This window comes from Mirounga angustirostris, unplaced genomic scaffold, assembly GCF_029215605.1.
Source record: "Mirounga angustirostris isolate CCGP_5_RB_7025 unplaced genomic scaffold, mMirAng1.0.hap1 SCAF_13, whole genome shotgun sequence".
In the NCBI taxonomy this organism is placed as follows: Eukaryota; Metazoa; Chordata; class Mammalia; order Carnivora; family Phocidae; genus Mirounga; species Mirounga angustirostris.
In genome coordinates, this window is record NW_026991721.1 from 44,122,551 (window position 1) to 44,149,371 (window position 26,821).

General features: G+C 39.5%; 2 protein-coding genes across 2 annotated transcripts in view; one reads left to right on the top strand and one right to left on the bottom strand.

Annotated features, from left to right (window-relative positions):
• Positions 1-13,363: 13,363 nt before the first annotated feature.
• CCDC83 (coiled-coil domain containing 83) overlaps positions 13,364-26,821 on the bottom strand; it is a 40,055-nt gene continuing 26,597 nt past the window's right edge. The window contains exons 6-10 of the mRNA XM_045892700.3: positions 26,071-26,139; positions 20,756-20,877; positions 17,146-17,222; positions 16,455-16,648; positions 13,364-13,741 (exon numbers count right to left, since the gene is read on the bottom strand). Of these exons, the coding sequence (XP_045748656.1) occupies positions 13,580-13,741; positions 16,455-16,648; positions 17,146-17,222; positions 20,756-20,877; positions 26,071-26,139 (624 nt within the window). The 3' untranslated portion in view covers positions 13,364-13,579. The remainder of the gene's footprint in view (positions 13,742-16,454; positions 16,649-17,145; positions 17,223-20,755; positions 20,878-26,070; positions 26,140-26,821) is intronic.
• The window catches only part of SYTL2 (synaptotagmin like 2), a 198,963-nt gene continuing 188,697 nt past the window's right edge, over positions 16,556-26,821 (top strand). Inside the window, exons 1-2 of the mRNA XM_064576812.1 lie at positions 16,556-18,019; positions 20,265-20,462. The gene's annotated coding sequence lies outside the window, so the exon portion shown is untranslated. The remainder of the gene's footprint in view (positions 18,020-20,264; positions 20,463-26,821) is intronic.

Genomic DNA, 26,821 nt, shown 5'->3' on the forward strand with positions numbered 1-26,821 from the left:
TTTCCCCCTCAGGAGGGTTTGTCTGCTGGTGATGAGGTGGAGAGAGGGAGTTTTCACTGAAGACAGGAGGAATACTGGTCCACGGTGCTTAGGAGAACAAAATTCTCTACCAGTCACCCAACAGAGAAGAGGGCTTTACATTCATCAACATGAGTTTTACTGTCCTAGAAGATTTAGGAGGTAAGTGGAACTGTCCAGTTTCCTTGTCCTGTGTTAAGGGAAACTAGAGGACCCACAAGGCATTTTTAGTTTCACATTTATCAAGCAGCTTCTCAGACATAGTTTCATGATTGCAAGCCTTAACATACATGTTTCACAAAGTTTCTACACTTGGTAATTTTCTCCCCAAATGTAGCATGGGTGATCCATCACATGGGGATTCGTGTGTCTGATTGGCTGCAGCGCTCCCCTTCAACCCTGCACTTTGTTGCAGTCCTTCAGTGTACCTGTGTGGCTCAGTGCTCACCATGTGATCAGGGCCTATAACAGTTCCAACTTTTCTCACACCTCCATTCTTGAAACTTCTGCTCAGACTTTTTCTCTTTACTGTCTCTTAATAGAATTCTGGAGTTCCCTGCCCCTTTGTCTCTATATTTTTTACCTATTTTGCCCGTTTGAGTACTGTCACTCCTGGTAGGGAAAAACTAGCATCTCTGTTCATTTTTAGGGGCATTGTGAATTGGACAGCCCTTTCAGAAAGTCATAAAAATGCTTTTATACTTTGTAGTTCCATTTCTGGAAATCTGAAGAAATTAATCCAAAGTATGGAAAACAGTTTATGTGGAAAAATACCCATCACAAGTGATTGAGATTACCAAAGAAACAACCATGAAGTAAGGGGAAGTTCAATGATGAGTCCCCAGAGAATATCTCCATTTTTAAGGGCTAGTAAAGGATTAATGGAGATCAGGAAAAGAACAGAGCTGGAGATTAACTATTTTCAAAAGGACAGGAGCTAACATGCTGGTGAGGATGTGGGGAAGAAGGGAACCCTGTGTGCTGTTGGTGGGAATGTAAACTAGTACAGTCACTATGGAAAACAGAATGGAGTTTCCTCAGGAAATTAAAAATAGAGCTATCCTAGGATCCAGCAATCCCACTTTTGGGTATATATCTGCAGGTAACAAAACCATTATCTTGAAGTAATACCTTACTCTCCTGTTCACTGCAGTATTATTCACTATAGCCAAGGAATGGAAGCAACCTGAGTGTCCATCAGCAGGTGAATTGATTTAAAATTATAGTATATATACACAGTGGAATATTACTTATTCTTAAAAATGAAGAAAATTCTGTCATTTTTGACAACATGGATGCTAAGTGAAAAAAGCCAGACAAAGAAAAACTAATACTGCATGGTCTCACTTACATGTGGATTCCAAAAAAAAGTGAGGGCAGGGGGAGCCAATAGAAACAGAATAGAAAAATAATAGAAACAAAATGGATTGAGGAAATAAGGAGAGGTTGGTAAAAAGGTAGAAAGTTTAAGTTAAAGAAGAATAAGGTCTGAGGATCTAATGTATAACATGGTGACTGTAGTTGATAACACTGTCTCATATAATCGAAATTTGCTAAGAGAATAGGACTCAAATGTTCTTCCCCGCCATCAACAAAAAGGTAAATATGTGAGGTGAGGGATGGGTGTATAACTCTGGGAGGAATCCGTTCACAAAGAATATATATATCAAACTATCACATCGTATACTTTAGTTTTAAATGTTGTCAGTTATACCTCAAGGATAAAAGAGGATGCACTAGTAATGTTAATTCCTTAGAGTAGAAGTGAAGGACGTTTAAAAAAGAGACAATGAGCTAAGCAGCAAAATCAGCGGGAGCAAGAGAAATGCTGAGTGGTTAGGACTGGAGATGAGACGGGGTAAGTGAGGAAAGAGAGCCTGGGGTAGGAACATACACAGAGGACAATTTGCATGAGATTCCTCGATGAAGAGCATTCTTCTCTTCTGAGAGCATTTCCACCACTGAGTGAGGCCCCTGCTGCTTGATGAGACAGTGGGAACAGTGGGGACCCTGCAGCCATGTGTAGGTGTAAACCTGAGTTTGGACGGCTTATGTACTCTGCCTGTGCCTCAGTGTCTTCATCTGTAAAATGGCATAATGATACCTACCTCACAGGACTGTTGTAGCTAACAGATTAATAAATGGAGGCATTTAGAACATCCTGTGATAAAGTTTCAATACACTTAACTGGGATACAGACTAGCTTGTGGTCAAGAGCCTGGATGTTTTGAGGATAAAAGTCTGTGTAAATTCTGACTTAATAGCTGGGGGACTTTGGGAAATTTACTAAATTTCCCTCTGCCTGTTTCTTGTTGGTAAAGTGAGAATAATTGTAGACCCATCACATGGGATTATAGAAGGACTGACTAGGTTAATATACGTGAAGTGCATATAATAAGCACATTTAAGTGTTTGCTATTGTTAGTATTACTGAAGAGGCTTTTAAAACGTCAGTGTTTGGGATTGTTCACCCTGCCCTGTTTGCATTGTGCTGATATCAGCCCAGTGCTCTGCTGGAGGTAGCAGGAGCAGATTCCAAAGCAAAACCCCGAACCTCTAACCCCGCAGGTCCTCACACAAGCAGGAGTCCTTGGTTCTACGGCAGCTGAAGTAAATCTAGAGTCTGGTGTGACACACATTTTTGAAAACAGCCAGCCCCACTCATTTGAGCATACTTAGGTCAGCAGCTTTAGATGCTCTCGGATAAAGCAGAGTATTTTCTAAAGTCATTGGAGCCGCCTCCCGCCACTTTTTTCTTTTTAACAAAACATAAATACCTAAGTTTTGCTTAGTGTCTTAGAGACTATGTTTTCCTATCGGAAACATCGACTTCTTGTGAGGTAAATATTCACGTTTGTCCCTGTATTAGGATTAGAGTTGGCTTGTGTATCACAGAAAATTCACCCTAACAATGACTGACACAGGACAAACTTATTTTCTCTCTCACATGGAAGTCTGAGCCGGCATAGCCGCTTTGCTCACCGGACTGGCAGGTGTCTACTTTCAGGTACAGGTAGGTGTCTTGCTGCTCCATAGCCCTTGAGGCCGCTCCTTGCATCTTAAAATCCACTGCAGCAGGATGGAGGACGTGGGGAGAAAGGGAGAGGAAGACAGGACCCAGAAATTGTGCGCAGTTTCTCACATTCCATTGGCCAGAACTTTGTCATGTCGCTGCAAGGGAGTATGGCAAGTAGGCTTTAACTTCAGTGATCATGTACTGAGCTAAAAATGGCTAAACCAAGGCATTATTATAGTGGGAGGGGGCAGGAGATCTTGAAGGCCTACTAGCAGGCACTGTCATAGTCATACGATTTTTATTAAAAGAATTGCTAACTTCTTGAGCCTTTTTCTGATCAATGACTTTAAAACCTTCCCATGCCACATATTGTAAGTTGAGATCTGAGATATACTAAAAGAAGAATTATAGCTTATAGTTTTAGAATGGAAATAGTTCAAAGAGATTAAATTTAAAAAGTATCAAATGCTTAAAAATGAGAAAGAAGCAAATCCAAACTGCTAGTGCTCAGTATGTGTTAGCAGACGTGTTGGAAATGTGCACCTTCCCCCAGATTTTAGGCCCAGCAGTAGTCCACGTTGACGGTTTTACATATAGCACAAAAGTCACAGAAGTCACTTCTTAAGTGGCTAGGAGAAAATAACTGATGCAAAGATGAACTCTGACAGTCAAAGGACATCAAAGATTGAAGTGAATCTCACACTTGGGCCGTGTGAAGCTCACATGAGCTCAAATGAAGCCAGGGCACGCCATCCCTCTGATTTGGTGTCTGAGGGCTTTAAGGTAAAAATGCCTTGCTGACCTCAGTTAGTCATACAGAGGGGAATCCAGCATAGTTCATTTTCATTCCTCTTAGGAGGGAAATGTTGCAAGGCCTAGCATATTTTTATAGCTGAGACTATACAAAAAGATGGCCCAAACCCAAGAAGGCAAGAGGTCAGGGAGTTGAGCACCCAGCTTGAGGAAGGAAATGCTGACAAAACTTTTTACCAAGAATCTGAGGATATCTGAATCTGCAGTCCCTTTCAAACTCATTCACTCTGCTGGAAACCTGAAAACATTTCTACGTGAAGAATCTTTAAAAGCATCTTGAAGGTTTTTAGCGCTTACTCAGATCATAAGAACAGAATGACCGAAAACATAACCAACCGAAAGAGTCATAGTTTAAAAAAAGAAAGAAAGAAAAAGCAGCCTTTCTGGGAACTTGAGCCTCATAAAGTCACAGGAATAGGAAATGGAAATACTTAATCTAGTTAAAGTCACTAATATTTAGAAAGCCTCTGCTGCTTGAGGGCACATTTCCTTGCATCTAGTGCTAAAGCTAGTTTTATTCCAAGAAAAATACAGAGAACTGTTGTGTTGAGCTCTAATAAAACAAGGAAGAATCAAGCAGGCCTTTAACAAACAGCCCTTTATTGCCACAAAAATCCCCTGGCCTCCCTGTTCCCTGAATCGCTCTAGTGTCTGGCTATAGGACTCAAAAAGAAACAAAAATGTTACCACTGACACACGGTGTCCGCCCTGCCTCCCCCACACTCGTAAGAATTTTGGAATTGGGTTTACTACTGGTCCCTACAGCCTGATATAAGATCAGCAGATCCTGGGTAAGGCCTCTTAGAGCCCTCACACCAGGCGGCAGCTGAGTGCCTCTCCCCAAGCCAGCTCAGGACAGAATGAACCCCTTCATACAGCCGTCCTCAGAGACTGGTCAGCGCCTCACAGCATGTGATGGATGGGGCACAGGCACTCTCTATACCTTCACGTGAGTGCACCACAGAGACAATCAGACATCCTGGGCCTTACCACCAGAGACTCCTGTCAAATGCCAGTCATTATTTCAGCTGTCATACATTGCATGTCTAGTGTGTGCAGGTTATAGGTCCTCTTTTAAAAAAAATTTTTTAAATTTTTTGAAGATTTTGTTTATTTGAAAGAGAGAGCAAGAGAGAGAGAGAGCACAAGCAGTGGGGAGGGGCAAAGGCAGAGGGAGAATCAGGCTCCCCGCTGAGCAAGGAGCCCGATGTGGGACTTGATCCCAGGACCCTGGGATCATGGCCTGAGCTGAAGGCAGATGCTTAACTGACTGAGCCACCCAGGCGCCCCACATGTCCTCTTTTTAATCCTTGAAAAAATCCTGCAATGTGAGAATTAGGTTCATGTAATATAGAAGCAGAAACCAGGCTTAAAACAGGTTAAGTGACTGCCCAAGATTCAAGGTAGCCAGCCTGACTCCACAAAATGTGTTTTCCCATACTCTACCTTATTTCGTTACATCTCCTTAATTTCTTCAAATTTATCTAATTCCTGGCCCAAAATAAGCAATTTTCTAGCCTAAGGCTAAAGCTGCTGACACTCAGTCTCTACCCTTCCGCCCCCAAAATCTTGAATGGCAGCATATGAAACTCACATGCTTGGTTATTCTGAAAACTGAAACCACTACATAAAATCCTTCCAAACTCATCTTAAATTTCTTTTCCAAACTTATCACTAAGGGTGCTAAAAATAGAATATTTCAAGTTAAATACAACCACCTGCCACACCTAGAATATCTTGTCCTGCCTTCTCCCCCCGTTCTTGCTTCCTTCTTTGCTGCTGGTATGAAGAGCAAAAGCAATTTTCATAGAGCCACCAGGCTCTCTTACTGGACCATTAGCATCTTGAAGAAAAGGACAATTTCATTTTGCCTCCCTGATGCCTTACACACAGTGCCTGGCTGGAAGGACTTGTTTGATAAACGCTTCCTCAAGTGAGTAACACTGATAGGAAGTCCACAGTGGTACAGCAATTTGTTGAGATTTGCTTTGTAATATCTCACAAAGCTACCCACCCTACACTGTTTAGAATTTGGGTTGTTAAAAAAACCCTGCAGATTTTTTTAGAGACAGTGCCATTCTGCAAATTTTTTTTTTTTAATATTTTATTTATTTATTAGAGAGAGAGAGAGCACAAGCAGGGGAAGTGGCAGGCAGAGGGAGAAGCAGGCTTCCCGATGAGCCAGGAGCCTGATGTGGGGCTCGATCCCAGGACCCTGGGATCATGACCTGAGCCGAAGGCAGCCACTTAACTGACTGAGCCACCCAGGCGCCCCCATTCTGCAAATTCTAAACACAAGAAATGATATTAACAGAAGGAAAGAACATTCTTCCCTTTCCTTTTCCAAAGGATGCCTTTTCTTCTCTGACATTTTCTTGGCAACAAACAAGACTTTTAGCCATTTGATATTTTCTTCCGATTCAAATTCACATTGTGAAGTAAAAACTGCCACAACTAACAAGTTAGTGCTGGAATCCTACCATGTTATGCCTGGCTTGTATTCATAATCTCATGGTCTGACCTTTCCAAGAGTGAGAGAAAAACAATGTCAGTTTCTGCTGACCTACTAAAACCAGTGGGCTGTCACATAGCCTCTGTTTTTTGGTTTACTGGAAGGTCTTTGATTTGTCCCAGTGGAAAGGCAGTAAGTTTTTTTTTTTTTTTTTCTATCTGAGAAAAGTAAAGATAAATCTTATCTATAAAAAGTTTACCTTTCTTTCTTAAAAAGAAAATTGGCAAATCTGCTCCATATTGTTACTAACTTTTCCAAGGACATTTCTGTTTCTGTTGACCTCTGAAAGACCACCCTAACAAAGTCTGCCTTCCTGTCAGGAAACACTCTCACTGCTGCTGTTCACACTACAAGATGTAAGCATGGCCTTTCCACTCTGTCACTTTATGGAATGGATTGGAAGATAGGTATTTGGGGGACATTTTGGGGGGTAACTTTTTAAAGTAGAAAACGTATCAGTCAAGTATACAAATCTTCAGTGTCCTGCTTAATGTTTATGAAGTGAGCCATCCATGTTAACTGCCACTCAGATCAAGATTACCAGAAAACTCCTTCATGTACTATCCTAGTCATTCCCTACCACAAAGGTAACCACTATTCTTTTTTTCTGGGGGGTGGGGAGAAAAATAGACTGACTTTACAAGTAATAACATTTAGAAAAGATCCATCCCTGGCCCTTAAAAACCTTCCCATCACTCCAAGTCCCACCCCAGTGTAAGTCTGGGGAAGGTGGGGTGTGAGCTGCAGCTGAAGGCTGCCCCCCACCCCCACCCCCACTGCTGCACCCAGGCTCGGGGCCCATCTGTTCTGGAAAAGAGCATCGTCTGGGCATCTGAGCCCTTGGGTAACCACTATTCTGACTTCTGTCATTAAGGTTAGTATGCCTGTCCTGTTTTGTGTAAATGGCATCATACCATATGTGCTCTTTTGTGTCTGCCTTCTTTCATTCAATCTTACGTATATAAGATTGAGCTATGTAGCCGCCAAAGGCAAGGGAAGCAAGGGCAAAAATGAACTATTGGGACTTCATCAAGATAAGAAGCTTTTGCAAAGCAAAGGAAACAGTTAAGAAAACCAAAAGACAACCGACAGAATGGGAGAAGATATTTGCAAATGACATATCAGATAAAGGGCTAGTATCCAAAATCTATAAAGAACTCATCAAACTCAACACCCAAAGAACAAAGAATCCAATTAAGAAATGGGCAGAAGACATGAACAGACATTTTTCCAAAGAAGACATCCAAATGGCCAACAGACACATGAAAAAGTGCTCAATATCGCTCGGCATCAGGGAAATCCAAATCAAAACCTCAATGAGATATCACCTCACACCAGTCAGAATGGCTAAAATTAACAAGTCAGGAAACGACAGATGTTGGCGGGGATGCGGAGAAAGGGGAACCCTCCTCCACTGTTGGTGGGAATGCAAGCTGGTGCAGCCACTCTGGAAAACTGTATGGAGGTTCCTCAAAAAGTTGAAAATAGAGCTACCATATGATCCAGCAATTGCACTACTGGGTATTTACCCCAAAGATACAAAAGTAGGGATCCGAAGGGCTACGTGCACCCCGATGTTTATAGCAGCAATGTCCACAATAGCCAAACTGTGGAAAGAGCCAAGATGTCCATCGACAGATGAATGGATAAAGAAGATGTGGTATATATATTCAATGGAATATTATGCAGCCATCAAAAGGAATGAGATCTTGCCATTTGCAACGACGTGGATGGAACTGGAGGGTATTATGTTGAGTGAAATAAGTCAAACAGAGAAAGACATGTATCATATGATCTCACTGATATGAGGAATTCTTAATCGCAGGAAACAAACTGAGTGTTGTTGGAGTGGGGGGTGGGGTGGGAGGGATGGGGGGACTGGGTGATAGACACTGGGGAGTGTATGTGCTCTGGTAAGCGCTGTGAATTGTGCAAGACTGTTGAATCTCAGATCTGTACCTCTGAAACAAATAATGCAATATATGTTAAGAAAAAAAAAAAAAGAAGAAGAAGAAGAAGGTAGCGGGAGGGGAAGAATGAAGCGGGGGAAATCGGAGGGGTAGACGAACCATGAGAGACGATGGACTCTGAAAAACAAACAGGGTTCTAGAGGGGAGGGGGGTGGGAGGATGGGTTAGCCTGGTGGTGGGTATTTAGGAGGGCACATTCTGCATGGAGCACTGGGTGTTATGCACAAACAATGAATCATGGAACACTTCATCTAAAACTAATGTTGTAATGTAAGGGGATTAACATAAGAATAAAAAAATTAAAAAAAAAAAAAAAAAAAAAAAGTCAGTTACTTTGTAATGGCCCAAAGTGGAAGTTTTATAGTTGTGACTGTTTAATTAAAATTGAAAACACACACACAAAAAAAAAAAAAAAAAAAAAAAGATTGAGCTATGTAGCTATATTTGGCACTAGTTTATTCTTTTTCATTGCTGTATAGTATTCCACTGTGTGACTCTCTATATAGATTTTTATATATATAAATACGTATGTGTACATATGTGTACATATACACATTCTACTACTGACAGCCATTAGGGTTGTTTCAGATTTTGACTACTATCAGTAAAGCTGCTAGGAATATTGTTATTGTGTCTTCTGGTAGACATAAGCACTCATTTTTATTCCATATTAAGCCAAGAGTGGAACTGCTGAATCATGACATATATGTATGTTCAGCTTTAATAGATACTGCCAAACATATTCCAAAGTGTTTGTGCCAATTTATGATTGCACCAATGATTATATGAGAGTTCAAATTGCTCCATATTTGCTGAAAAACAAGACTTGTCAATATTTGCTGTTTTTAACTTAATTTTAGCCATTCTGATGCATGTATAATTGTATTTCATGGTTTTAATTTGCCTTTCCCTGATGAGTAATAATATCAATCTTCTTTTATGCTTATTAGTCATTAGGATATACTCTTTTGTGATGTGCCTATTCAAATCTTTTGCTCATTTTTCCCTAAAATGGTTGTCTTTTTTCCTATTGATTTGTAAAAGTTCTTTATATATTTTAGATATTTCTTTGTTAGATATATGTATAGAAAATATATTCTCCCAAGATGTGGCTTGCCTTTTGACTCTTAATGGTATCTTTTAATGAAAAGAGACTATAATTTTCATGAAATTCAATTTATCAGTTTATGATTAGTGATTTTTATGGCATTTCCCCCACCGCCCCCCGGGGAGTAGGTGACACAGGAAGCAGTAGACTTGGGGGAGGGGGCATGTGGAGCACAGCCAAATCCACATTTACCCACCTACCAGATATAGATGTCAATTCAAGCATAATAATGTTAGATTATTAATTTCTATGAACAAAAACCTGCTGGAATTTTTCTTGAGATTGCACTGAATCTACAGATATAGGAAGAACTTGCATCTTAACTCTTTTGAATCTTCCAATCCATGATGATGGTGTATGTCTCTATTCCCCATTTATTTAAGTCTTTAATTTCTCTCAACAATGTTTTACAGTCTTCAACATAGAAGTCTTCTTGCTCATATTTCATTAGACGTATTTCTTGATTTTGATGTTTTTGATGTTATTACAAATGATTTAAATTTTTCCCAATTGTTTGCTGCTAGTACAAAGAAATACAATGGATCTTCTTGACCTGTACCCTGTGACTTTGCTAAAATTCACTTATAAATTCTATTAGTTTGTAGATTACTTTGGATTATCTACATACAGAAACTTGACATCTATAAGTAGTAGAGTTTGCTTCTTCCTTTCTAATCGCTATGCTTTTTTTTTTTTTTAAAGCTTTTATTTATTTATTTGACAGAGAGAGACACAGCGAGAGAGGGAACACAAGCAGGGGGAATGGGAGAGGGTGAAGCAGGCTTCCTGCAGAGCAAGGAGCCCAATGCAGGGCTCGATCCCAGGATCCTGGGATCATGACCTGAGCTGAAGGCAGATGCTTAGCGACTGAGCCACCCAGGTGCCCCTCTAATCTCTATGCTTTTATTTTCTTTTTCTTGCCTTTATTGAACTGGCTACAACTTCAAGTTCCATTAAATACTGTTGAATAGAAGTATGATAGTGAAAATATGTGTCCTGTTCCTGACCTCAATGGGAAAAGGTTAATATTTCACTATTAGGTGCAATGTTAGCTATAGTTTTTTTAAAGATATTCCTTGCTTGCTAAGAGCTTTATCATACTATTATGAATTTTTATCACAGTATTGAATTTTATCAAATGCTGTACCTATTGAGATGATCATATGAGTTACCTATGTTCCATTCATAATACCCTTGATTTTAAACTTTGAGATATAAATTCACATGCAATTGTAATGGGCATTAAGGAGGGCACGTGATGTGATGAGCACTGGGTGTTATACGCAACTGATGAATCATTGAACACTGCATCTGAAACTAATGATATGTTGGCTAATTGAATTTAAATTAAATTTAAAAAGATAATATGACTTCTTTGCAGAAATGTCTGTTCATGTCTTCTGCCTATTTCTTTATTGGATTATTTGTTCTTTGGGTGTTGAGTTTGAGAAGTTCTTTATAGATTTTGGATACTAGCCCTTTATCTGATATGTCATTTGCAAATATCTTCTCCCATTCTGTCGGTTGTCTTTTGGTTTTGTTGACTGTTTCCTTTGCTGTGCAAAAGCTTTTTATCTTGATGAAGTGCCAATGGTTCATTTTTGCCCTTGCTTCCCTTGCCTTTGGCGATGTTTCTAGGAAGAAGTTGCTGTGGCTGAGGTCGAAGAGGTTGCTGCCTGTGTTCTCCTTTAGGATTTTGATGGGTTCCTGTCTCACATTTAGGTCTTTCATCCATTTTGAGTCTATTTTTGTGTGTGGTGTAAGGAAATGGTCCAGTTTCATTCTTCTGTATGTGGCTGTCCAATTTTCCCAACACCCTTTGTTGAAGAGACTTTTTTCTGTTGGACATTCTTTCCTGCTTTGTCAAAGATTAGTTGACCATAGAGTTGAGAGTCCATTTCTGGGCTCTCTATTCTGTTCCATTGATCTATGTGTCTGTTTTTGTGCCAGTACCATGCTGTCTTGATGATGACAGCTTTGTAATAGAGCTGGAAGTCCAGAATTGTGATGCCGCCAGCTCTGCTTTTCTTTTTCAACATTTCTCTGGCTATTCGGGGGTCTTTTCTGGTTCCATTCAAATTTTAGGATTATTTGTTCCATTTCTTTGAAAAAAGTGGATGGTATTTTGATAGGGATTGCATTAAATGTGTAGATTGCTCTAGGTAGCATAGACATTTTAACAATATTTGTTCTTCTAATCCATGAACATGGAACGTTTTTCCAAGATGAAACCAGAGAGGGAGACAAACCATAAGAAACTCTTAATCTCAGGAAACAACCTGAGGGTTGCTGGAGTGGAGCGGGGGTGGGAGGGATGGGGTGGCAGGATGATGGACATTGGGGAGGGTGTGTGCTGTGGTGAGCGCTGTGAATTGTGTAAGAGTGATCAATCACCTGTACCCCTGAAACAAATAATTCATTATATGTTAATTTAAAAAAAGATAATATGAACAGATAGCATGTACTCTCTATCCAATTTATGTAATTTTTTAAAATTATAGTATAATATCACAAGCAGGATATTGACATTGATTTAATCCACTGGTTCTGTTTGTATTTCCACTCTGATTTCTGAATGTTAAACCAAACTTGCATTCTTTATTCATGAAATATGTATAACTGGATTCAATAAGCTAATATTTTATGGGGATTTTGCATCTATATTCATGAAGATATTGGCCGTAATTTTCTTTTCTTGTAATGACTTGCCAGGTTTTGGTGTTAGGATTATATTGGCCTCATGGGATGATTTGGAAGTGTTTCTTTTTTCTCTATTCTTTGAATGAGTTTGTGTATGTTTGCTACTACATCTTTTTGAAATCTTTGGAGAAATTCACCAGTAAAGCAAGCCATCTTGGTTTGAAATTTTCCTTGTGGGAAAATTTTAAGTACAGATTAGATCTTTTTTTATAGATTGGGGACTATTCAGAATTTTTGTTTCCTCCTGAAAGAAATGTTTTTCAAGAAATGTTTCCATTTCATCAAAGTTGTCAACTTTATTGAGAAAGTTTTTTCCTTTAATTTCCTCTTACGATATTTTTCATAATGTTAGTAAAATCTGTAGTGATATTTCCTTTTTCATTTGTTTTTTGTTTTCTTTTTTGATTAGTCTTACTAGGGGTTATCGACTTTAATTAACCCTGCAAACTGGCTTTTGGCTTTGTTGCTTTTCTCTTTATCTTTGGCCTTATATTTAAAAGATATTCCTTGTAGAAAGCTTTATAAGTAAATGTAGCTTTAAAATGGAAGGTTGATGTCAAATTCAGGCACAGTCATAGCCTTGGCTTGTGGCACTCATAAGAGGAAGTAGTAATGGTCTTGAACAGGGACTCAGCAGTTTAGACTTTTTTTTTTTTTTTTAAGATTTATTTATTTGAGAGAGAGGGGGTCGGGGGGCAGAGGGAAAGGGAGAGAGAGAATCCCAAGCAGACTCCCTACCAAGCCTGGAGCCCAACGCATGGCTCAATGTGGGGCTTGATGTGGGGCTGGACACGGCACTCCACACAGGGCTCCACATGGGTCTCTATCACAGGACCCTGAGATCATGACCTGAGCCGAAATCATGAGTCTGCTGCTTAACCAACTGAACCACCCAGGTGCCCCCAGCAGTTTAGACTTAACAGAACTGAGAGGAGAGGGATCTCACTCTTGGAATATTTTTATATAATAAATTACCACTCTCAAATTCATTTGTTTCTAAAGTGCTTTATATTTATTATAAATAGTGTTAGGTTAAAGAAGAATAGGCTTGAATTGTGGACTGGCTGTCTATCATTCAGCATTCTCAGAGGCAAAGCTGTGTAGTCAGTGCTGAATTTGTCTTAGAAAGCTTCTAACTGAGCTGTTTCATATTGGAACCATAGATGAAGCAGCAGATTTTAAGTGGTAAGGAGACTCATCTTGGGCCCATTATCATTTTTCTGAATACTTGGATATGGAAATATAAAGTGTACTCTCATTTTTGTCATGCAGGTAAATGAACAGCTTGGAACTTTGATTTTAAATGCCATTATGACCTTTAGAAATAACAACGGGCTTAAAAACAAACCAAAGTGTAAATAAAATGGGCAAATAATACACTTCAGTTCCCAATGAACATTTATTTATAAGGAAAAGTTATTTTTACTTTGCAGCATTTGGTCTTAGAGAAAAGACTTCATCATTTTATATGTGATGCGGCTTTCTGGGCTCCTGACATCTTCATAGCATTTGACTGGAATTTCTTTCTCTTGAAAATGAATGGGCATTTTCTTGCTCTCCACACTCATGAGCTTCACTTGCAAGGGACCCAGGTTTACATAATCCTATGGTGAACAGACACATAAGAGAATAGGAGAGGTTATCCAACAAGTTACCAGTCTTAATAGTTAGGTTTCCTTTATATAGTTGGCTTTTATCTGACAGATTTCATTGTCCTCTTAATTGCCTGAATAACATGTGAAATATGTTTATATACCCAGTGGGGTATGGTAGGCAAGATCTCCCAAAGAGCAAGCGGCAAGGCCAACAGGCTTGTCTTTTGGGGAGTAGGGCGGAGGGCACCAATTAGAGTGGGGAAATACATTCTCTCAAAGTCTTTAATTGGTAGAAGAAAGTGTTGGCTGTATATATGTAGCCCTCTGCTGGCCAGGATATAACCACAGCAGACTTTTCTATATTATTCAAGAACAATGGGAAGGATTTGTAAACATCACTTTGACTATATATATATTCTAATATTAAGCAAATTCTCCATGAATTTTTCACTTTTCACAGGACCATTGCCTACTGTATAGGTAAAACGGACCATATTCTGCCAAACTAACTATAGTTTAAGATATCAGCAAATGGAATTAGAAATGTAATTTACATGAAATACCAGCCAACCCAATACTGGGTTGAAACAGCTCAGACCCTACCCAGCATACCTTCCTCTTAGAAGCCTCCTCAAGCCATAACTCTCTCTTTTGAATTCCTTCAACATTTCAGCAAACCTTTCCTGAGTGCCCACTTTGTACCAGGCCCTGTAACCAAGTGCTGAGGTGCAATGATAAGGTCACAGACCGACTGGTCAGGGAGACAGATACAGGTGCTACATTCCTCTTGTACAGTAATTAGTGATTTTCTAATCTGTCTTCTAGCATGTAAACAATTTGAGGGGAGGGCCTGCCATATAGGCATCTTTGAAACTTCATTTCTTCCTGTTCTCCCCATAAATTCCCAAACATCTAACAAGTACCTGGCATGTTGTGGGGTTTTCGAGAAACATTTATTAGAATTTAGGAAAATCACAGAATGAAAAAGGAAGACATTGTTTTATTTCTCAAAAATGCATATAGTTGTATTTACTGTGTTTTTTTTTATTTACTGTGTTTTTAAAATATGTAATTATAGAGCTGCAATAAATGTAAGATAGGAGAAAAACAAATTGATGGATGTCTCCAACATATTTCAGAGTCTGCTCAAGCTGTTATGACAAAATATCATAGACCAACTGGCTTACACAGCAGACATTTAGTTCTCACAGTCTGGAGACTGGGAAATTCAAGATCAGGGTGCCAGCATGGTTGAGTTCTGGTAAGCGTTCTCTTTCTGGCTTGCAGATGGTTGCCTTCTCGCTGTGTCCTTACAAGACAGAGCCTCTTCTTACAAGCCACAGTTCCATCAGATTGGGGCTCCATCGTTTTGGCCTCATTTAACCTTAATTACCTCCTAAAGGCCCTATCTCTAGATTAGGTGTTAGGGTTTCAACATGTGAATTTGGTGGGTGTAGGAGTGGGGATGGGGATCCAGTTCAGTCCATAGCATACACAGTGCCATTTCCACCATCAAAAACCTCCATGGAAAGTAAGAAGGTCTTTCATTCACCCAAATGGTATGTGATTTTGGAATTTTGTAGACAACTGTCCACTAGCCTGAGGTCATAACATACCAAGTGTCATGATTTCAAGACCCCCATGGGGGTGTTTGAATGCCATAGAGACTAGAACTTCAGTCTTTAAATTGTCACTTGATGTTAGCAGGACTGAGTTGTGGTTATCTAAAATGGCTTTTATTGATTTTTTCAGTTTCTTCTGTTTTCATACAGCACTCTTTCTCCTACCAGACTTTAAGTTCTAGGAGAATTTTTAAAGTTACTGGTAGTACCAAGAATGAAAATGTCAAGGGGTGGATATGGGAGTAATTGGAATGTACCAAAAAGGTTTTAAAATTAGAAAGCCTTGATACTCCAGTTTTCACCTAATATGGTATATGGCAGTTTGTACTTTCCAAAGAGGGCCACACTAATAGATATCCTGTCCCACATGCCTTTCCTACAGTGTGGTGCTCCTTCCTCTTCCAGATGCAGGAGCTACATTCCCTCCCCTTGGGTGGAACTTTGTAACTACATCAACCAATAGAATATGAGGGAAGGGATGGTGTATGATTTCCAAATCTAAGTCATATAAAATATTGCAGCTTTCACCATGGTCTCTGGTATTGCTTGTTTTGGGAGAAGGCAGACACCATAACAGAAACAATAAAGGCAACCCATGGAGAAGCCCATGTGAAGAACAGATGCTCCCAGCTTAGCCAGCATTAACTTGCCAGCCATGAGTGAGCCACCTTGGAAGTAGATCCTCCTGCCCCAATCAAGCCTTCAGATGACTGTTGCCCCTGCTGACATATGATTGCAACTGCCTGAGGGCCCAAGTGAGCACTGTCCATTGGAGCCTTTCCCAAATTCCTAACCAACAGAAGCCATGGAAGAGAATAAATGATAATTGTTATAAGCCACTAAGTTTGGAGGTAATTTGTTATACAGCATTAGATAACTTACATGGTATACTAGGAATGTAACTCTGTTAATGAATATATATAGCAAATTGCACAAGGGTAGAAGTGAAAATTCTATCTAATGAGAGATGTGAATGGTGGGCAAATTTTACTAATAAGTGCAAATAGAATTTTTCAGTATCGATGTTTTAGGTTAATTTTCTCTATTAATTAATAAAACGGCATTCTCTTAGTACTCAAAATTTTTTTCATGAATCTTACCTTGAAATCCTTCTCATCCTCATATAGTAAGTATTTCATATCAGAGGTCCCAAAGTCTACACATGAGTTGTTTTCTTCATCTGTCTTCAGTTGCTTGGCATATCCACTACCATGCTCATGACTGACATATAAAGCACCGCTCTCCACTGATGAGCTTGTGATGTCTCTACCTTTTACTTCTGCAGGTTGCAATGTTGGGATGAATACAAAGAAATTGGTTATTTGGGGACAGATAAAAATGAAAATACATTACACACTTTGTCACACTTTTAATTTGAAAGAGCTTTGAGAAATGTAGGATCTATGTATTAAGGTGAGAGTGAGTCCCATGTTTAGAATCTCTATCTAAGTTGTATTCCCTTCTGTTAGTGGATAGCTTTTGGTAATCATATGGTAACTTATGTGCATGTTGGTATTTTGGTTGGTTGACTGAACTGGAACCAAAAACACACCAGTGTAGACAGCACCCCATCCCTCCCCATCAGTATTTATGTAGTTCACTGTGAAACATGGTGACTTCAGTTTGAAAATAGGACTAGAGAAAGCTGCAAGAAGAGAAATATGGAGGAGCTAGCCTGTATCCATTCCTTAAATAGCTCTTGGGTATGAGGTACCTGTCTATAATAGATGCTCAATAAGTATTTGTTAATTTTTTTTAAAAAACCCTATCACCATTAAAATAAAATAATACCTTCATATATATCTGGCAACTCCAAAGGCACTTCAGGTGGCACTGTCAGTCCAGCAGCTTGAGTAAGATATAGTTGCCTAAAAAGAACAAATGAGAAAAGCAGTCTGTCAGTCCACAAATATTATACCATCTGCTCACTGGTGTCTATCTCTCTGTTAGGTGTTGGAGACACATAGATGAAAAATGAGACATAGTTTCTACCTTTGAGGAGCATGAGGCCCAGTGGGGTGGCAGACAGGCTTACAGTATTTTAGGGTGATGGTCTCTACCCTGATGGTGAGTGGTGGAGTGTGAAAAATGCTAGGGGGACAAAGAGAAGAAGCACCTGATTGAGCTTTAGGAGGTCAGGGAAGGTTTCCAGGAGGAGATGGTACCTGAGCTGAGTCTTGAAGAACGAGGGGCTCTTTGCCAGGGAAGGGCTTGGGGTGAGGAAGGGCAGTGAGTGATAATGGAATAACACACCGGGAATGAAAGTGAGCATGACACCCATTAGGGTGCTGTTGTAGTAATCCAGGGGAGGAACAAGTGTGGCCTGAATGGATGGTTTTAAAAAGAAGAGAAAAAGAGAAAGACGGCGAGCAGCAGGAATCCCAGATGACAGGGAGGTTCCAGCTGTTGCTGAGGGGTAGGTTTCAGTCACATGCCTGGTTACGTGTACGTCTGCCAACACAGCTCTCTGTGCATGTGTGTAAGCCTGTGCTCTGCTTTTCAGCACCCATGGAACTTTCAACCAGAACATATGACGTCTTGAAAGCTCCCTATAGCTTTTCCATGAAGTTTGCCTGAAGACAGCATGAATCGGACTCTTGCAGATATTCAAACTACCCCCCATGCTTAGCAGCTCAGCAATTGGAGTGAAGCCCCTGGATTACAGGTTGTCACTTATTTAAAGAACATGAGTAAAGTATTATTCAAAATGCTTAAGTCTCCAACAAATCATATAACTGCATACAATATTTTTGTTTGTAAAAGCTTCTTAAGGTTCAACTCAGTGAAGGTCACTTTCACATGTAGCTCTGGTCTGCAGGTAGACATGTCTGAGGTCTTAGAACTTTCTCTTCTTTCCTGGTTTTCCGTTTTGAATTATTATGATTGTATTAAATGTCATACACTTCATAAATCTGGATTCTCTCTTAACCATTAATTTATTGTCACTTTTGTACCACCATAGGGCAACAACACTTGATGATATGGAAAATACTTAAAGAATGTTATTTTATGAAGTTAGTGTTAGATTTGTAGGTATTGGTCCACTTAGCCTCAGTTCTGTGGTGCTGGGGTCCCTGGGCAGTCACCTGTGGTGGACATTTACCTCATCTCCTGTGTCTAACAGATATTGTGATGTTCTATGTGAGTTGTGAAGGGAGAAGAGTGGGGAGCATTGGATGGGAAAGGTAGTAACTCTATTAGCTAAAATACCCCATTCTTCAGCCAAATAGGAAAACAGCCTTTTTATGTCCTTTGGGCACAGTTTATGTCTATTTCTCACCCCCTTCTAGTATTTTATGAGACTGAGTTCTCAACAGAAAGATGAAAAGAGAAGTTGCCATAAAATATGCAATATGTACTATATTTCTTTGACTTGAAAATGGCTTATAGTCAAAGCTCCTGAATACACTCAAAGTTATCCTTCTGGAGAAGTAGTGTAACAGATAATTGAGGGTTTACACATTTCTGTTCCTTTATGCAGATCTTTCTAAAATTTCCTAAATACTTGCCTCAAGGAATTTATAATCTAGCAAGGAAGCAGACATTAAATAAGTAATCACGAGTGTGATAAATGCCGGTCATGAAAGAAAAGATTAGGGTGTTATAGAAGCATATACAGGGGTTCCTAACCCGGTTCTCACGAACATCGCCCATGCTTTCTTTTTGCTTGGTCAGCTTTTGAACTCATCTCTCCCAACTCGGAAGCAAGACTAAACACTCAGGTGTCTCACTAAAAAAAACCCAACCCACAAGGCATTGATGAATACTGTCAGTACTACTGAAGATTTTTTGGGGGCCTAGGGGTTAAACATGAAACAACTTCACGAAAACTTCATTGAAAGTTTCTCGTCTCCTTGCCAGTCACTGCCAAGTTCTCTCTGGCCAGTGAAAGGATTCCCCTTTGTATAAAAACTAGCCATTCCCATCCGTGGCAGCACCAAACCAGATACCGCGGACTGAGCCCACCAAAGCGGCAAGTGGGGTTGGCACTTGGGAGGGTAGCTCCTTCCTAAGGTTGGGCCTGTTCAGAAACGAAGGAAGGATGACAGTGGAGGCAGGTAGAGCCGCGGTTGTGAGCCCCCGCGCCAGCAGCGGCTGCAGAGATCAGACCCGCGGGCTAAGAGGCGGTGGCAGCAGCTGGAGCACAGGAGCCTGGAGCTGGACACCTGATCAGAGAGGAGAGGGCTGGCAAGAGCGCATCGCCTACTGGGAGTACAGTGAGGCCCGCAGCCCCTAGGACTCCTCGAGGGCATCAGCTCAAGAGACCGGGAATTCAGGAGTCCAGTCAACAGTCGATTCCTTCAGCCCAACTGCCCGCTGCCTCTGCACTGGTGTCTGCCTCTCCAGGGCAGCATGCGGACATGGTGCAGGGGAGCTGGTGGCCCCTTGTCTGTCCTGCCCCGCGGGACTTTCAGCCTGTAATGCAGCTGCACTATCTCCCTTTCTCCATCCTTGTATCTCTTAGCCCAGCAAACGGAACTCCACAACTTACCTGTAGCTACCCTTCTTGGAACACATCGGGAAGTTTGTAAACAAAAGATACTCTATTATGTCACAAACAGTATTTTTCCATACCACACAGGTGACAGGAACTACTTGGGTAGGAACTTTTTGTGGCCCTTTCACCGCGTTGAATTTCTCTGCTTTAACTCCTAGACCGAGACATTTGTTTCCCATCTTCCACATGTACACCCTGCATTAGTGGGATCCGTTTCTCTTCTCTTCCTAAACATGCTACTGTTCGGATTGGTTCTTGTTTCTGATGACTTGCCCAAATAATCATCACCACTCTGAATTTTAATTCCATATTCCAGGGCCCTAGTTTTCCTCCAGACTGGTGTGTTAAGAATTCTTTTGTCAGGTCAGAAAAAGAGAGAACCTAAAATACACATTTGGTTTCTCTTGTGCAGGAATAAATGTGACTTGGAATGCCAGGCTATTTTCTCTACCTCGAAGGTAGTTTGACTCTTCCACTAACTATCAAAGGAAACAATGTTAACAGTCCACAAGGTAACCGGAAGCCCAGAAGACCTCCAGGAAGCTACCATAAAGCTGTTCACTTCCTCCTTTGGGCTAACTCCACACCTCATCCATCTTCTGCTGCACTGGTATGCTTTTATTTTTATGCCCATTTTCCCTGCTGACCTGGAGGCTTTTGAAGGTGTTGTGATGTTCCTGTTAAGTGTTTGTTATTAAGACTATAGTGCATTGTTAAAAAAAGCAAGCCAAAGTTTGCACTGTACCAACAGTTGACATTCACCATGGCCGTTTTGTGAGTCCCTTCCTTTGCAACTACTGCCATCCAGCTAGAACATTAAAAAATTAAATCATCTTTTAAAAATAACTTTTTACAGATACAAATGTTTACAAACTACTTTCTAGATATGCTAATGACTTTCACCTGGGTATTTTGAGATCCACAAGTCTACAGTTGAATAGTTGATCAATAAGCACCAAATTTTCTTCTTCCAGTTCATGAATAGTATTTTCCAATTTTTCAACTTCCTTCCTGTGATTTGCAATCTGTTCTCAGAAGAGAATGGAGGGATGTTGGTACTTGTTGACTTAGTTCTACCTAGTCTTCTGTAAGAAATTCAACTCCTAAAAATCCATTTGCCTGAGGGGAAGATCTATCCTGTATTATTTATTACTGGGTTTGCTTTGTCCTTCCTCTCCAAGAAGGAATGGGTGGGTCTCTTTTCCAGATTGTTTGCAGAACTTGTTTGCATGGTTAGGCAGTTATTAGTGAATGGCAGGAATTGTCCTTTCCTACCCTTCAGAAACATCCCTGGACCTCTCTATGTGCTGGAGGTAGAGATAAACATGAAAATAAGACTAATTAACTTATCATTGTAGTTAAATGGGGAAGATGGTGATAAAAACAAAAAGCAGTATGATCAAACCATAATGGAAGATGCTCAGGTACTGTGGGAAGTTCACTGTAGGTCTGGGGTAGGGGGTAAGGGAGAATTAATAGAGGAGATGACATCTAATCTGGATTTTGAAGACCAAGTTGGGATTCTCCAGGCAACAAAAGGGGGTATACTCTAGGCAGAAGGAACCACATGTTAGGCACAATTATTTTGGTGCAGATAGATACAAAGTGGAAGTGGGGAGAAGTAGGAGAAAAACTGGACAATTAGGGAAATAATGCTAAAGGGTCTGGTTTTTATTTTGCAGATGATGGAAGGTCATGGATAGACATAGCAGGTTTGATGTTTACTAAAGAAATATGGCTAACTTAATTAAAAGTGAACAAAATTTGCTGCTTCTCTCCCATCAGTCGTTAAGAAGTGTATTTTGGAAACTTTAGCTAAAGGCCTTGGATAGTGGGAAAGATATATAGGACGTTACTAGACAGAACTCCCATCTCACCTCTCTGCCTGCCTCATATACATATACATATACATATACATATACATATACATATACATATACATATTCAGGTGCTGCATTGAGAGGTGCTCATGGAGAGAGGTCAGGACGATAGAAGAATTAGAAGCAAGAGTATAGAAGAGGGCACCTGGGTGGCTCAGTCGGTTAGGCAACTGACTCTTGATTTCAGCTCAGGTCATAATCTCGGGGTTGTGAGATCAAGCCCCATGTCTGCTCTGGGCTCAGCGAGGAGTCTGCTTGAGATTCTCTCTCCCTCTCCCTCTGCCCCTCCCCCTAAGCATACTCTCTCTTTCTGTCTCTAAAATAAATAAATAAATAAGTAAATCTTTTTTTAAAAAAGAGTATAAAAAAGAAAGTGATAGGCTGATGGGAGTAATAGAGATAAACTGGAAAAAGTAAGTATATCAAGGGAATATGATGAAACAAAAGGGTTCAGGGGTTTAGATTCAGTATCTCTTGTTAGGCATTGCCAAGAGTGTAGCTGAGATGAGAACTTAGATAACTAACATTTTTTATTTGTACTTGAAATTTATTTATTGTATTTTAGAATCTGGAAACAGTCTGTAAATTACCACATGCATATCTCTATCACATAAGTCATGTATTAAGTGCTTGAATTCCTACTATGGGCAAGGTTCTGTGTGAGACATAGAAGGATACAAAAGTGAATAAGGCGTTTACAATCCAGTGAACAAATACACAAATAACTGTAACATAAAATAATATTAGTGCCATAGAAAAGGCTCAAATGTTGCTGGTGGCTTGGAGTTTGAAAGAAAAGCATATTTTACCTGCCTTAAACTACTTAGCAAACCATTTAAGTCCATGATACTAAATTAGAAAGCAAGGGGTTGGTGCTTTAGCATCTCGTGTGTTGGGAGATAATCAGCTTGATTATAGGCTTGAATGCCTTAAGGAAAAGTTAATAATTTTCAAATGTCAAAGGATGAGAAAGAAATTATATTTAGAGGTTGTAAACAGAAGGAATTGATAGAACATTTGGAAATGTTTGACCCAAGGGTTTGGCATGCTTGGGAGGCAGTACACACAGTTCTTGGTCTCCTTCCAAAGCCGGGAATGAAGAGGGCCCTTTTGGGGATTTAAGTCCGATCTTTCAAGCTAAGGATATCTTGTGGCATCACTTACCCCTTTGGACTACTAACTAAGGTTCTCAACAATTACTATCTCCTTTCTAGCCTTTTGAAATATTAGGGAAATGAAAACTAGTTCTTTTTTATAGCCATATAAATTTCTAGGGTAAGAAAGTAAAAAGGAGGAAGGAGAAGACTGCTTTTCCCTCCCTATCCTTGCTTCTCCCCAGATACCCAAGAAACGTACTTTAGAAATTGAGAAAGATAATTTAGTTTAAACTATTATAAGTCAGAGACCTAGGATCCTGAATTAAATGTGTGCTCTTGAAAATTTCCCCTGCAAGATCCAAGTTAGCTTCATGCCTCCTCACACTTGAAACTCTGATTGCTAACCTCTTTGAATCCCTTTGTCTAGTTTTATTGGCTTTCTATTTGTTGAGTGAGTCTAAGTCATTTGGAAATTTCAGTTTTCTTCATTTCCTTAATAAGCATGCTAAATAAAACCAGATAATGGAAGTCATGCATGGGACGTTTCATAGCCTTCCCACAGGTCTAAGTTTTTGCTTATTGTTGAAAGATAGTTAAATGGAGAAATACTTTCAGGAGGTCCATTATTGAATATCCCTTGTTACTCATTCTAAACCTTCCTCAAAGAAATTAATTGACATACATTATTCCATTTCCAGGCAATTTTCAATTCTTGTGATAATACTTATAACCAGAGATGGTTTTAATTAATTTTGTGAGTAAATGTAATAATGCTAAAATAAATACTTATTGAAATAAGGAGAAATTAAATCTATTAAATTTCCTTAAAATGATTTGTTCTTTATTACTAAGCTCTTTTGCTCATGATTTAATTAATCACATTTTAATTAATCACATGATTTAATTAATCACATTTTTTTCTTGTCTTTTATTTCTACTGAATCATGAGAAGTAAAAAATAAAATGAAACAGAATGTAATTTGTGGCTTTAGTAGGAAGGATCAAGACACCAAAAAAGCCTTTCTTATCAGTCAGATATAAATTTTTACAGTTATTTTCTCTGAACCTAATATCTATGACATCTTATAAGATTTAAGATTTGAATTGTTAAATTATTATAATTAGGATTATGCTGTTATATTCAATAAAAGTACCAAACTAAACTCCTCCCTAATATTCTTTAACTGTTAAGCTCACCTTGAGTTTTTTTTTTTTTTTTTAAGATTTTATTTATTTATTTGAGAGAGGGAGAGAGGTGCATGCACATGAGCAGGGGGAGGAGCAGAGGGAGAGGGAGAAGCAGACTCCCTGCAGAGCAGGGAGTCCAACACACAGGGCTCCATCCCAGGACCCTGAGATCATGACCTGAGCTGAAGACAGACACTTAACCAACTGAGCCACCCAGGCGCCCGCTCACCTTGAGTTTTTTAAATCAATATTCATTTTTTAAAAGTGGGGATTCATCTTGATTTATTTTCGAAGTAGTTTGGATTCCTATTTACCATGACTTTATAAGGGCAGCTTAAAGATAATTGTCAATATCATAGAAAGCACATTACTTTTTAAATTCCTTGTTTCCTAGACTCACCAACTCTATTCAGCCTATAAATAGGGGGCAAGGAAAAGAGAAGAGAAGGTGACAGTGACATTTTTACTTCAGGTATCTGAGCAGATGGTGAAAAAAGAGATGCAAGAAGTGAAGATTTAAGGAGAAATTTAATGAATTCTGCTTTAGGGATGTTGAGTGCCTTTGGGACATCCATGTGGAAATATTTGGCAGGCAAGTAAAAATATAGGTCTAGAGCTATGGACATGCATGTTAGTGCTGAACATGTACATTTGAGAATCATGTACATGTATATAACTTACTAACAAGAGCTGTGTGTAGTTGAAGTGAATTCTTTCAAAAGATAGTGAGTTTTCTTTCATAGATAGTATCTGAGCACAGGTCGGGTGACTACTTGTCTGGAGATAAAGGGAATTTCAAAGTAGTGAGTTTTGCACATCTTCTGTAGCACCCTTGTAACATCTAGGCCAAAGATTATCTACCTCTTTTATCCAATAACATGCTCTCACACTTCACCCAAGAGCTAAGCCATGTACTTGATTAATCTCTCCAATGAATATATATATACTCATGGACATCCTTTCATTCAATAACTATTTATGAACATAGATTATTTATTAGTTCTCATGGACATATAATTGAAAAGGCATAGCCTGCTCTGTGCAATGAAGAGACAGATGCATAAACATCCAATTTCAACATATTTTAACAAGAGTTATGAAACAAGAGAGCACTGAGGAAAAGGACTCAAGACTTTCTGGGGGAAATACAAAATGATTCAGAAAAAAATTAATCATCAAAGTCTGTGCCTAAAAGGAGAGTTGGAGTTTTCCAGGTAGATGAGTGTAAGGAGGGAAGGCAGAGGGCCTAGTCTGTACAGTGTAAGGAAAACAGGGCAGTGCCTCATAAGGTCTAGAAGTCCTGCCATGACCACATTCAGTGAGAGCAGTATTGCAGCGCTGGTGTAGGGAGACAGGGGGAGCTGAGTCTCAGACAGCACACGGGGCCCACTTGTTTCCACATGTTCTCCAGAAGGAGGTGTGAAGAGAGCCTGATGACCAAGCTAGGAGAGGACCAAGCAAGTCACCAGTGCAGGGAGCAGACAAAGGCACATCCTATACAGATGAAAGGCAGAGGGAACAAAGATCCAAAGGAAACCCACAGATCTGAGCCCTCTTTAATGACATGCCCCACAAGAGGGCATGTAAGCCCCACCTCCTTATACAGTAGGGTCCATCTTGGAGAGGAGCAGGGGGAAGTAGGGAAATCTAAATGACTGAACATTTATGCAAAGGAGACCACGTGTCATCCCGAAAGGCAATTTAAAAACAGCAGAGAATGAGGTTAGAATGATCCTTTAGCCTTCCTCCCACCACCCAGAAGGAAGTACAGTTTTGAAGAAGACCAGATCAATTTTAGGATATAAAGAAGCTTCATATATTTGAGTATATTACATGAATTAGGATGCCAAAAATGATTTCTGGTTGTTACTGAAATTATTGATGGTATTCATTGAGTAACGGTTTGTAATAAGATTAGGATTCCACTTGAATTTTACTTTACCTCAGCTAGTCATGATTCTATGCTTTTCCCATGCCTTCAGCTCATAAATAAAAGTCCTTTCCAGTTCAAAAAAATGAGAAAGAAGAAATTGTTTTTTAAAATTCCACCTACCTCTCTTTTCAGCCAGTCATTCTCCCAGATCTCTCGGTAGCTGCCCTTGTCAATGAACCGTATGGCATTCTAAAAGAAAGTTTCTGTATTAGGGGAGACTTGCAACATTGCGATTCACAATCAACTTATCTGATCATTTTACATTATGGTTTGCAATTACTTTGGAAACATATCTAAGAACTTTTGCTTCAGTTTTTCTTTATTCTCATATTATTTTTTGCTGATTCACACTGCCTAATACAGGTGATTCAGAGAACTGGACAATAGTTATCCTTTCAGTTTGGCTTCCATTGTGACTTAATCTGATTGCCATGGTGAAATCAATCATTAAGTGATCTGCTCCATAATTAAGGTGGCTGAACTGCAGGGGTCAAATATTCTTCATGTTTTTGGTCTATGTTGGACATAATCCAACATAGAGTAAAAGCATGAATAGATTCTATTACAACCTTTTTAATTAGAAAGACTTCTGTATGTCAATAATAACAATATACGTATTTACAAACTTAATAGCAAATAATTTCAGGGTAGCTGGACAGTTTCCTGGAAAAAGGCATTTTAGATGAAGAAAACAGGAAAAGCATTACTTTGTCAATAGGTTCATAAAATGTAAATTCATTTTCAATTCTTATTTATTTATAGTTTTCCCTAAGGGAACTTTATAAAGGATGAAAGATTGTATTTATCTGTGAGGTACTTTTATATGGATACCACATTACAAATTCCACATTCAGTAACTAAAGGGCACAAC